The 12055-nt window shown below is 34.4% G+C and overlaps 1 protein-coding gene across 1 annotated transcript; it reads left to right on the top strand.

The window, feature by feature from the left end:
* Positions 1–1749: 1749 nt before the first annotated feature.
* Positions 1750–3340, top strand: LOC115969516 (homeobox-leucine zipper protein HOX17-like). Its single transcript, XM_031089183.1, has 3 exons — positions 1750–2229; positions 2725–2804; positions 2910–3340. Exons 1-3 carry the CDS (start codon positions 1897–1899, stop codon positions 3193–3195), a joined length of 699 nt encoding a protein of 232 aa, XP_030945043.1. The 5' UTR covers positions 1750–1896; the 3' UTR covers positions 3196–3340.
* The last annotated feature ends 8715 nt before the right edge of the window (positions 3341–12055 follow it).

The following is a 12055-nucleotide window of genomic DNA, read 5'->3' as shown; positions in this document are numbered from 1 at the left end:
TTTTTTTTTTAATAACTTGAATAATTTTCAGGATATAAGACACATATAGCTTGCACTTTTCTCAAACAATAATAGGAATTTTTGTTTTTTTATACATTGATATATAGTTGGGAAGAGGAAATTTAAACATTAAATATTTCGATTGAAAACATTAAGAGATGTCAACCAATTTGGTGTGATAAGAAATTTTTGAGTTATCAAAATATCTATACTTGTTACAAAATTTCACTAGTATATGAGAAGTATGGGAATGGACCATGAGGTTTTATAAATAAGAAGCTACTTTGTATAAATTTCTCTCCATAAATAAATACCATATAGGACCAAAAAAAGAAGAGGAACAAGAATGATATATTCAAGAATAGAAGGGACTCTCCAAAAAAATAAAAATAAAAAGGAGAAGATGGAATTGAATGCTGAGAAGACTGGGCAGTTCACAAAATGATCATTCATCATCTTCTGCCGTTTCTAGTTGAATCTTCTTCAAAATTACTACAAAACGTTATTTCTTTGGTCCAAGCTACAACTGCATGAATAGGGACAAGAACTACGCGTGCATTCACGTAGGAATTCTAAAGAGTAGTCTTCACGCACAATCATCACTAATTTTACACATTTTTTCCAATACATTAAGATTATTCTCCAAAACCAAACTATTGATTAAAGGGTCTAGTTAACGATAAGGATGGGAAACACTACTACAATTGAGTTATTTTTTTATGGACAGTCAAACCTCGTACATTTTCCATATTATAATAGTCTATATTTTTATTAATTTTTTTTTGTTCATTTTGTTACCTATCAATATGGGAGGGACCCATTAAATGCTTCTTTAACGTATGTATGAGTGTATCCATTAACAAAAGCCTTGATTAAAACACCACCATATTAATAAATTTTTTAATTCATTTTCGTTTTTGAAAGGACTGTTTGGAAAAATGCATCTCATGTATTGACTATATGTATCTAATTTTACACCATATGAGTCTCACTTAGCTATAGAACCGACCCATCATTGAAGAAAATATATATATCCGATTTATGAAATGATTATGGATTATTTGTAAACACTCTCTAATTCATGAGCTAAAATATCAAGAAAATGTGATTGACAACCAAATATTAAAAAAAAAAAAATGGTTTTGTTAACGAGTGCCCTTAATTAGGGCATTTGTTAAACCAATACTCCTAGGATATCGGTTAACTATTTCCTATTATAAAATATGGAATTTAGGTGAGAAAAATATTAGTTGTTACGTAGATAATAGATTCCAATAAGCTCAACTAATAAAATATTTTGTCATCAAATAAAATATCTAGGTTTTAACCCTAACTACACAAAAAGAAACTAATTAATATATTGGACTAATGATAAAAAACAATCATAACAAAACTTATGCAATAGACTAAAATTCTATCCTATTTATAATATTTTTATTTATTTAAAGAAGTTATAAATTAGATATATATGTATGACAAAGCACTATGATAGGAAGGTGTTTGGAAAGATATGGTATGGTGGACTCAAAGACAAAGAAAGTTGGCCCAAAAAAAAATCTCGTGGAATTCGTGTATAAAGTCAAAGCCGCTGCCATGGCATTAAGGTAGTTTTGGTTTCCTAAAAGGAGTCACAATTCTAACGCATGCCTTCACTCTTTTTCACATCTCATAGTTGTCATTAGTACTAATTACTTAATATTACATAAATATTCATAAAATCAAATTCCCACTAATAACTGATTGATATTAAATACCCTCCCTCTTTAAAATCTCTATCAAATCCTCTCCTTTTTATTTCCTTCCAACTATCCCATTTGATAAAATTATATTCACACCTCTGACTCTCTCTCTCTCTCTCTTTCTTTTTCTTTTTCTTTGTATCTATCTCTTTCAACCATGGAAGATGATGAAGCATGCAACACAAAGCTCCGTCTTGGACTTGGCTTGGGTGACTATGTTCCGAGGAAAAAGAGACATGATGAGAAGGCTAAGCCTGTGGTTTCCTTGGGCTTGGCGTTTGCTATGCGCCCAAAACAAGAAGCTATGAACGTTGATCATAAGGCAGATAGATCAAGTTTCAAGAAAATGGAGAGAGACCATGAATACCCAAGTAAGGAAAATGGTTCCAATAACAACAAGGAGGATGGAGGGAGAAAGAAACTGAGGCTCTCAAAAGAGCAATCTTCCTTGCTTGAAGATAGCTTCAAAATTCACAGCACCCTTACTCCGGTACTTTTTTCAATGAATTTCTTCATTTTTCTTTTGAAAGATTAATCTTTTTTTATGTTTTTTTAAAGAAAATTAATCTAAGTGCCCACATATTGATTCACACTGGATTTCAATTAATTCAATCAATAAAATGATTTGATTCAAACCGAAAAGAAACCGAATGATGTTTTGACTGGTTATAAAGAATAATTATTATACTGTCGATGTTATAGGCTTCAATCCTATTATATTTAAATACATATGTATATATATATATATATATATATATATATATAATGATGCACAGAGAAATTTCCTCGGGCATTGCAAAAATCCCATATGGATGCTCGTTTGTGTTAGGATTTAACATAATTTCTAGAGGCACAATAAGTTCATTGCATGAAATTTTCTGCCTTGGGTGCACATATCATGGGTTATTTATTGTATATATTTAATTTACATTTATATATTTATGCGTTCAAGAGTGCATTAATAGGTATTGGAAAAAACATGCAGGCACAGAAACAGGCACTTTCTCAGCAATTGAATCTGAAGCCTAGACAAGTGGAAGTTTGGTTTCAAAACAGAAGAGCAAGGTAATTTTGCTTCATAAATAATTTTTTTTTTTTTTTTTTTTTTTTTTTTTTTTTTTTTGTTTTTGTTTGTAATTATGTAACAAGAAAGACAATTTCATGTCGCAGAACCAAGCTGAAGCAAACAGAAGTAGACTGTGAATTCTTGAAGAAATGCTGTGAAAGTTTGAGTGAAGAGAATAAAAGATTGAAGAAAGAACTACAGGAGCTACGATCATTAAAAGTTGGACCATCACCATTATACATTCAGATCCAAAAGGCTGCAACTCTTACAATGTGCACATCGTGTGAGAAAAGCATAAAAGCTAATGAAGTGAAGGGTAATGAGGCCGTCTTTGATGTGGTCCGGAAGAATAATAATAAATTGCAGAGCGGCTTGGATGGCTCAAACTGAGAGATTCTAATTGCTTCATTCATAGCCATAGCCATATAGGTGCGACTCCAACAACAACAACAACATAACAATACTTGTCGATGTGTAATACAGACAGTTACAAATCAATTTATGAGCGTTTTGCTTTATGTTTCACCCATTGCAATGTCATGTGTCTGATTTTTCTTCTTTTATTTTAAATTTTGGCTACTTTTTAAGGAAAACAAAAAATGATGCTTGGCAAACAGTAATTGATGAAGCTTAAAGTTAAAAGCTCATTATTTTGAGCGTTTCACTTTATGTTTCATCAACTACAATGTTATTTGTCTAATTTTTCTTCTCTCATTTTATTTTTTGGTTTACTTTTAAAGGAAACTAAAAAAATGACATTTAGCTGACAGTAATCGGTGAAGTATAAAGTTGAATACTCATTATTATGAGTGTTTCATATTGTACTCCACCAATTATATGATGTCATGTGTCTAATTTTTTTCCATTTTAATATTGGTTACTTTATTAAAAAGAAAAAAAAAAGTGACATCTATCAACTATTATTTGGTGAAATATAAATTTGAATACTCAGAATGAAATGTAGTCATTTAGATTCAAACCAAGTATTTCTTGTGGGTTTCAGTTAACTCAATTGGTAAAGTTTTTGATAGTTGAATAAGATACTTGAGATTCAATCCCTGGCTACATCAACAAACTAGTTGATATCTTGATCTGATGATAAAGAGCTATTATTAAGAGCGAACGTCATAGGTTAAAACTATCTCAAAAAATCAAGTATTTCTTGAATGGTTAGGTACCTCTTGGTACCTCAAGAGGTACCCTAAGTTTTTAACTTATCAGAAACTAGGGTAGAATAAATTGTTGAAAGTTTAATGGATGCATCACTACAAAAAAATCGTCCTGTCCCAGCGTTTTTACAAACCGCCGTAATAGATAAGCCTATACCAGCGCTTTTTGTCGGCGCTTTACAAAGCGCTGCCATATGAGGCCTATAGCAGCGTTTTTCAAAAACGCTGGTATAGGAAGCCCAAAAACGCTGGGATAGGGTTACTTATTTCCATTATGGAGAATGAGCTGTCCCAGCGCTTTTATAAGCGCTGGGATAGGTCATTCTGATAAGGGGATGAGAAAGACCTGGGATAGGTCATTCTCATAAGGGAATGAGAATGACCTGTCCCAACGCTTTTAAAAGCGCTGGGACAGGTCTCTCTGTTCCCTTATGAAAAGAGGCCTATCCCAGCGCTTTTGAAAGCGCTGGAATAGGGTCCACCTATTCCAGCGCTTCTAAAAGCGCTGGGATAGGTCTCTCCAGAACGCTGGGATAGGTCATTCTGATAAGGGAATGAGAAAGACCTGTCCCAGCGCTTTTAAAAGCGCTGGGACAGGTCTCTCTGTTCCCTTATGAAAAGAGGCCTGTCCCAGCGCTTTTGAAAGCGTTGGAATAGGGTCCACCTATTCCAGCGCTTCTAAAAGCGCTGGGATAGGTCTCTCCAAAACGCTGGGATAGGTCATTCTGATAAGGGAATGAGAAAGACCTGTCCCAAAAGCGCTGGGACAGGTCTCTTCGTTCCCTTATGAAAAGAGGCCTGTCCCAGCACTTTTGAAAGCGCTGGGATAGGTCTCTCCAAAACGCTGGGATAGGTCCCTCGCACCACTTAAAAATTTTCAGACTTCCCACTTATTTTTTCACCTTCCCACCACTTTGGCCTCTCGTTTTTGGTCTCCCTCTTCTTTGCTTCAGATGTTTTCCTCTCACCCACATTTACTCTCCCTCTCCCTCTTCCTTAACCCATTTCCCCTCTTCCTCTCTTCTTCTTTACTCAAAACCCACCATTTTTTTTCTGAAATTTCAAACAAAAAAATATTACCCAAAACCACAAACCCTACCCAAAGCAAGGTAAGTCTCTCTAGCTCTCATTTCTATTTTGTAGCAATATTTGTATATATATTTGTTGTTAAATTTCTGGTCTTTTATTTTTGATTTTGGTTGAAGTTTGGTTTGGATTATGTGTATATTTATGTGTAACTGTTGGTTGATTGTATGGGTTTTAGTTTTGGTTTTGGTTAAAGTTTAGTTCATTTTGTGGCTTTTTATTTTTGATTTTGGTTAAAGTTTGCTTTATTTTGGAGGAACTATAGGTGGCAGTAGTGCTAAAAAAAAATTTCTCTAAGGTTTACATTAGAAATTGTTAATCTGCCTCTGTACATAGCAAGGTAAGTCTCTCTAGCTCTCATTTCTATTTTGTAGCAATATTTGTATATATATTTGTTGTTAAATTTCTGGTCTTTTATTTTTGATTTTGGTTGAAGTTTGGTTTGGGTTATGTGTATATTTATGTGTAACTGTTGGTTGATTGTATGGGTTTTAGTTTTGGTTTTGGTTAAAGTTTAGTTCATTTTGTGGCTTTTAATTTTTGATTTTGGTTAAAGTTTGCTTTATTTTGGAGGAACTATAGGTGGCAGTAGTGCTAACAAAAATTTTCTCTAAGGTTTACATTAGAAATTGTTAATCTGCCTCTGTACATAGCAAGGTAAGTCTCTCTAGCTCTCATTTCTATTTTGTAGCAATATTTGTATATATATTTGTTGTTAAATTTCTGGTTTTTTATTTTTGATTTTGGTTGAAGTTTGGTTTGGATTATGTGTATATTTTTGTGTAACTGTTGGATTATGTTGGTTGTTGTTAAATATTTTGTGTATATTTAAGGTTTAAACACTCTGTGGCTATCAAATACAAATCAAAAGACTTTACGTTAATTGACTCCAACGAAACTCAATCACCTTCATTCACCAAGTTATGAATTAATAATTAATAATATATGTATGTATTTTACTGTTTGTTTGCAAAGAAAATTATGTTTGACTTTATTCTCTTTTAAATTTTTTTTTTTCCTTCTCGTTGTGTGGATTGCATCATTGTTTAATTAGGTACTGGTTATCTCTCCAAAAAAAGTACTGGGTAAGTAGTTAGTGTATTTTATTTTATTTTATTTTTTAATTGTGTGGATAATGTCCGGTGTTATTTTAATTTGCCGCTGCACCGATTCTTGTTGTCAAAGTCAATCAAGTTGGTCCAGATGGTACCTTTTCATGCACTTCAGCACTTATAGGTGTGTGGATTATTTGTATAGTTTCTAAGTTCTAACCTAATTCGAAAAAAAAAAACTAAAAAGTCAAAACAAGTGATATATTGGATGTGGTTTGTATAGTTGGATTGTGTGGGGGTGATATTTTGGGGCTTATGGCTTTGTTGCCCCAATTCTTGTGTTTAAAAATTTTCATGTTGTATATCTACTTGGGTGGCAAAGTTTGATGGGGGACCTCAGGTAATAAGCTCTCTTTATGTCTTGATTTCATTATTATTTTTCTTAATTTGAAGTTTTAAGTATTGGAGTAAGATACACATGAGTTAGAAAAACAATTTGTTGGACTGACATTGGGTTGAGAACAGGCTTCTATTGCAGCTGTGTTTTAGTTTTTGCTTTTGATCCTAATACTCCCTTAACTTCTTGCTTGACCCTTAAGAGGTTTTTGGTTTTCTGTTATATATATAATGATAATAATGACTAATTATTTTAATCTACATTTTTATTATTGGAGATTGGATATCTTGCTTGTCTACTTTGTCGGTTTTTTTAATTTAAGTGGTGATGCATTTGTGGTACTTAAGCTAGGTTGATTTTGTTTGGTTGCTTCTTGATGAAACATGCTTTTGAGTAGTCTTGCTCTTTATAAATTTTTTATATTTTCCTTTAGAAGTAAAATCTTATAATTTATAATTATTCCAAACTATGTAGCTGGAATTCTGTTTTTCAGTTTGCTCGTGTGGTCATCTTTCACATAGCACTTGTACATTTGTCTTCTTGTCTTGTTTCTATTGATGTTTTCTTGCTTATAGTGGAACCTGGTTATGTTGTGCTAGCAGCTCTTTTTCTAGTTTGGATTGTCACATTCTGTATGCAGGAAGCAAGATGTTTTTGTTTGGGTGCTTCACAACTTAAGCAGCTGAGTTTGGCGATAAACTCCCTTTTTCTTCCCCTTTGTTTTTCTCTCCTTCAAGCACAATAATTTGAAGGATACATTTTTGTTGTTTTAATTTTGTCTAATACTTGGGTTTGTGACTGAATTTCCTAGGTTTCATTTTCGAGAAGAATTATAATTCCAAGCCTTGCAAAGTGAGGGTTTGAAATTTCTATTGCAATTTTTCTTCCTTTGTCTTGCTGTCTTATTTTATTTTTGGTCATTATGTGTTGGCAACTTCAATAATGAATTCACAGCTTAATCTGGCAGTGCTTAGTATTGTTGTAGTCCACAATTTTAATCGTAGTGTGTCTTGAGGGAACGCTTTTGCTTTCTCTTCTCCTGGCATTTGTGGGCTTTCTGGGAGTTACATTGGTATGCATCGTAATTTGTTAACTTGGATTGTTGCTACTTGATTTCCTTGTCCCCCAATATCTAGCAACAGAGAAGAGCTTGGCTTTCTAAGTTAGAAAGGATTTATCTTTATATTTTTGCATTCTTTGAAATATAGTTGTTTTTTCATTTGTTGTTTTGCAACTCCTGTGATTCTCTGTGCATGTTAAAATTCTATTACTTATATGTATATAGAACTGTTTTTTTTTCTTCTGCTGTACTTGGCAGTTTAAGCAGCCAAGTTTGATTAGGTTGATAAATTCTCTTTTTCTCCTGCTTTCATCATTCTCTTTTGCAATCATGAGAACTTAAAAAACTTTTTGCTTGTTTAATTTCATTTGAAATATATAGTTCTTTCATTTGTTGTTTTGCAACTTCTGCAATTCACATGTTAAAAATCTATTCTTTGTTTGTCTACAGGAACTAGTTTTTTTTTAATTTTTTTGTGTTTGTGCTTAGCAGCTTTAATAAACTGAACTTTTCATTTGGTGATAAGCTTTATTTTCTGCCTGCTTTCATTATTCTCTCTTGCAATCATAAGAATTATAAATTTCTTGTATTGTTTTAATTCTTTTTGATACTTGTGCCTGTAAATTCTTTTCTTAGGCTTTGGTTTCCTTCACATCCATAAATTCATGTCTCACCTAGGGAGGGCTTGAAATTTCCCTTGCAATTCTTCTTGTTTCTATGTCTTCTCTTGTTTAAATTTTGGTCATTTAGTTTGAATGTGGTAATGCCTGTTGATGTTGAGGGACTGGTAGATTAACAAAGTTTTTGACCTTAATATGGTTGCCAGGGAAAATAATACAGCTTTTTTGCTTCATCCTATAACACTAGTTAGGCTTTCTAGGAATGACTTGGTGCATGGTTTCTTTTTAAGGCATTTGTTGAGGGACAGGTAGATTAAGAATGGTCCAGGTATGACTTCATTCCATTTATTTAATAGATTTGGGTGCATGGTTTATTTATTTTTTTTTAAAGGTGTTTGTTGTAGCAAGCTTTTGTAGATCAATTTTTTTTTTTGCTACAATTCTGTAGATCAATATGTTTCTTCTATTGGAGCATAATACATGAAGTTTCCTTTCCCTTATTGTTGGATGGCCGGTAATTATGGGTCTAAAATTTATGACTTTTTTCTAGTTCTGTAGATTTCACTTTTTGCGCATACATTGTTTAATATATTGTTCCCTCAAAAGGAATCGTTGTTCCTTGTTGCACCAAACTTCTGTAGAGATCAATTGTTGCTGAATGTGGTTCAATTTGGGGCCATTTTATGTTTGCAAGGTCATCGCTTATTTGAATGTGGTAATTTCTCTTATTGGTCTGGTGCAGGTAGATTGATGCTGATCTTGTGGTTGCCTAGGTTGAGTTCTTCAGGTTATTGGTTTGTCCTATGATTGGCATGACTTAGGCTTTTTGTGAATCAAATTCTTTTAACTTACACACTTGGTCTTAGCATTATTATTGTAAAAAATCTGTGAATAAAATTCTTTTAATCTATGTTTTTGGTTTTTGCATTATTATTTGTAAAAATATGAATTGCGGTTCATTACAGGTGTTATAAAATATGTATTGGAAAATATGTATTGTAGGTATATTTCAGGTCTATAAAATTAATTTTTTTTTTTTTTTAAAAAAGGACCTATACCAGCGCTTTTAAAAGCGCTGGCATAGGTCCTTTTAAATTTTACTGATTCAAGACCTATACCAGCGCTTTCAAAAGCGCTGGCATAGGTCCTTTTAAATTATACTGATTCAAGACCTATACCAGCGTTTTTGAAAGCGCTGGAATAGGTAAAACCTATGCCAGCGCTTTCAAAAGCGCTGGCATAGGCCTTCCAAAAGCGTTGGTATAGGTTATATTCACATTTTCATAAAGACTGTCCCAGCGCTTTTAAAAACGCCGGAATAGGGTTTGAAAGCGCTAGGACCTATCCCAGCGCTTTTGAAAAGCGCTGGTACAGGTCCGCACGACCCTATCCCCACATTCAAAAAGCGGCGGTCTGAAGCGCCGGGAAAAAAAACGCCGGGATAGGAATTTTGACCCTATCCCAGCGCTTTTTGGGGCTATCCCAGCGCTTTTCAAAACGCTGGGATAGCCCCGTTTTTTTGTAGTGATGGTTAGGCACAATATCAGATACTTTCATGGAGACTTTGAAGTTGAAAGCTAAACTAGAAGCAAATATATTTTTTGGTTTGTTTGGTCATTTGTTCTTTTTCCAATCATTCCCATTTGATACATTCGAGTAACAATTTCTTTCCACCATTGATTGGACCATGATTTCCGTTAACATAAGAGAAGTTTGACTAGTATAATTAAACTGAGGTGTCATTAATTCTCAAAGTCGTCATGAGAAAGTCACAAAAATATATGTCACTTGTGAAATCAACTTTGAATATATTAAATATGTGACGTTAAGGATTACAAATTTCATTAGAGAAATTTTACAAATTAAGGTGTCATCATGTCGCAAATCATAAAATAAAGTATTTTAAATATTTATTTATTATTTTGTTTAAATAGCACCAATTATATTCTTACTTTATATATATATATATATATATATATATATATATATCATTTATGTATTTTCACAAAGTGAATGTCTTTTTCATTAAAGTGAAATGAGCTAAGGGAGTTTTCGTTCTTTGCTATCGCCGGCGGTACTTGTGTGGCTGTTATTGCATTATTGTAATGGTTATAATATCGTCATCATCATCATGATGCAAATTCTTAAAAAAAAAAACCCAATTCTATTATCTATAAAAAAATTTTAAAATAAAAAATCAATAATTGAGACAGAAGATTTTTTTTTTGATAAACAACACAGGAGAACTTTTCATTGATCTAAAACAACATTCAAATTGAATACATCATTCAGAATTTGGTTTTCTATTACAGGGGGAGTATCCTCAACCCAAACCAAACAATCATCTACCCGTTTGGCATATTGTGCCATTAAGTGAGCAGCCATGTTGCTGCCCCTGTTGATGTGAGAAGTCTTCCAAGCTCTAAATTGCCTTAGAGTCATTTCAATGCCTTCCGAAACCTTCCTAATAGAGTAAGGAGAAGGACCTTGCCCCCTTAAGACATTTACCATACTCATCAAGTCACTCTCAACTATAACATCTTTGAGGCCAAGATCCCAAGCCAATTGAAATCCTTCTTCCACAGCCTTTGCTTCAGCCTCCAGCGCACCCAGCGGCAGCAGCAATTTTTTGCTCATCGACCCCATTAGTTGGCCATTCTCATTTCTAATCACAACTCCCACACCACTGCATCCAATGTCTCCAAAAATAGCCCCATTTGTATTAATTTTATACCAACCCGGGTTTGGGGGAGACCATGAGGGCTTGCCTGTGGTGGAGGGATGGATTTGGACTTGATGAGATTGCTTGACTTCCTTTGCGTATTCTACTGCCATCCGAACCATTTCAGCAATGGTTTTGCCTTTGCCTTCATGTCTTATTGTATTCCGATTGTTCCACAAGCTCCACGCCGTAATTGCAAACATATCCCAATCAACCACCGGGCATCTCTTCATAATTTCCCATACTATATCCACAAACTCCAGGTGAGTTTTAGGCAGATAAGGAAGCTTTACTTTGGATGCACTCCAAACCTCTGTTGCTGTTTTGCAGTCCCAAAGAATATGAGTTGTATTTTCCTCCCTTCCACACACATCACAGTTCGGTTCCACATCCACGCCCTTGGACTTTAGACGACACTTTGATGGCAGAATGTTTCTACAAGCCCTCCACATAAAGTGTTTTATCTTGTTTAGGCAATCTAGATTCCATACAAGCTTCCAAATGGCTCTAGACTTTGACCCATCTGAGCTTTCCCCCCTTTCACCCTGCTGGTTTAGCATTGGCAACAGCTTTTGAGCTACTCTATAGGCACTTTTGACTGAGAATCGGCCATTTGGAGTCCAAGCCCAAACCAGGGAGTCATCAGGAAGCCTAGGACTTATTGGAATTCCCAGCACAATTTCAGCTTCATGGGGGAGGAAGGTATTCCTTACCAAATTAACATCCCAACCCCTAGTCTCCCTGTTGATAAGACTCGAAACCAGTCCAAGGTTAGTCGAAAGACCCCTCGGACTTACCACTTTGAAAGAGTCCGGAATTGGGATCCATCTATCATCCCAAATGTGGACCCTTTCACCATTTCCAATGATCCATCTAGACCCCCTCATGATTAAGTCCTTGGCCGCCATGATACTTCTCCACACATAGGATGGTCTATAGCCCAATTGCGCCTCCCTAAAAGAGCTTCCCGCAAAATACTTTGCCTTAAAAACTCTATGGACAAGGGAGTTAGGATTTTGTTGGATCCTCCAACCTTGCTTTGCTAAGAGTGCAAGGTTGAAGGTAGTTAAATCTCTAAAACCCATCCCCCCTTCCATCTTAGGCATGCAAAGTTTTTCCCACGAAATCCACGCGATTTTCTGCT

This window comes from Quercus lobata, chromosome 11 (assembly GCF_001633185.2).
Source record: "Quercus lobata isolate SW786 chromosome 11, ValleyOak3.0 Primary Assembly, whole genome shotgun sequence".
In the NCBI taxonomy this organism is placed as follows: domain Eukaryota; kingdom Viridiplantae; phylum Streptophyta; class Magnoliopsida; order Fagales; family Fagaceae; genus Quercus; species Quercus lobata.
Note: the sequence above shows the minus strand (reverse complement) of the source record. Positions and strands in the feature narration are given on the sequence as shown.

Bases quoted from the DNA above. Each gene is read 5' to 3' on its own strand.
- LOC115969516 (XM_031089183.1), top strand. From the start codon at position 1,897: ATGGAAGATGATGAAGCATGCAACACAAAGCTCCGTCTTGGACTTGGC. The intron at 2,230-2,724 runs GTACTTTTTTCA...AAAAACATGCAG, and splicing joins TTCACAGCACCCTTACTCCG to GCACAGAAACAGGCACTTTC. The intron at 2,805-2,909 runs GTAATTTTGCTT...TTCATGTCGCAG, and splicing joins TTTCAAAACAGAAGAGCAAG to AACCAAGCTGAAGCAAACAG.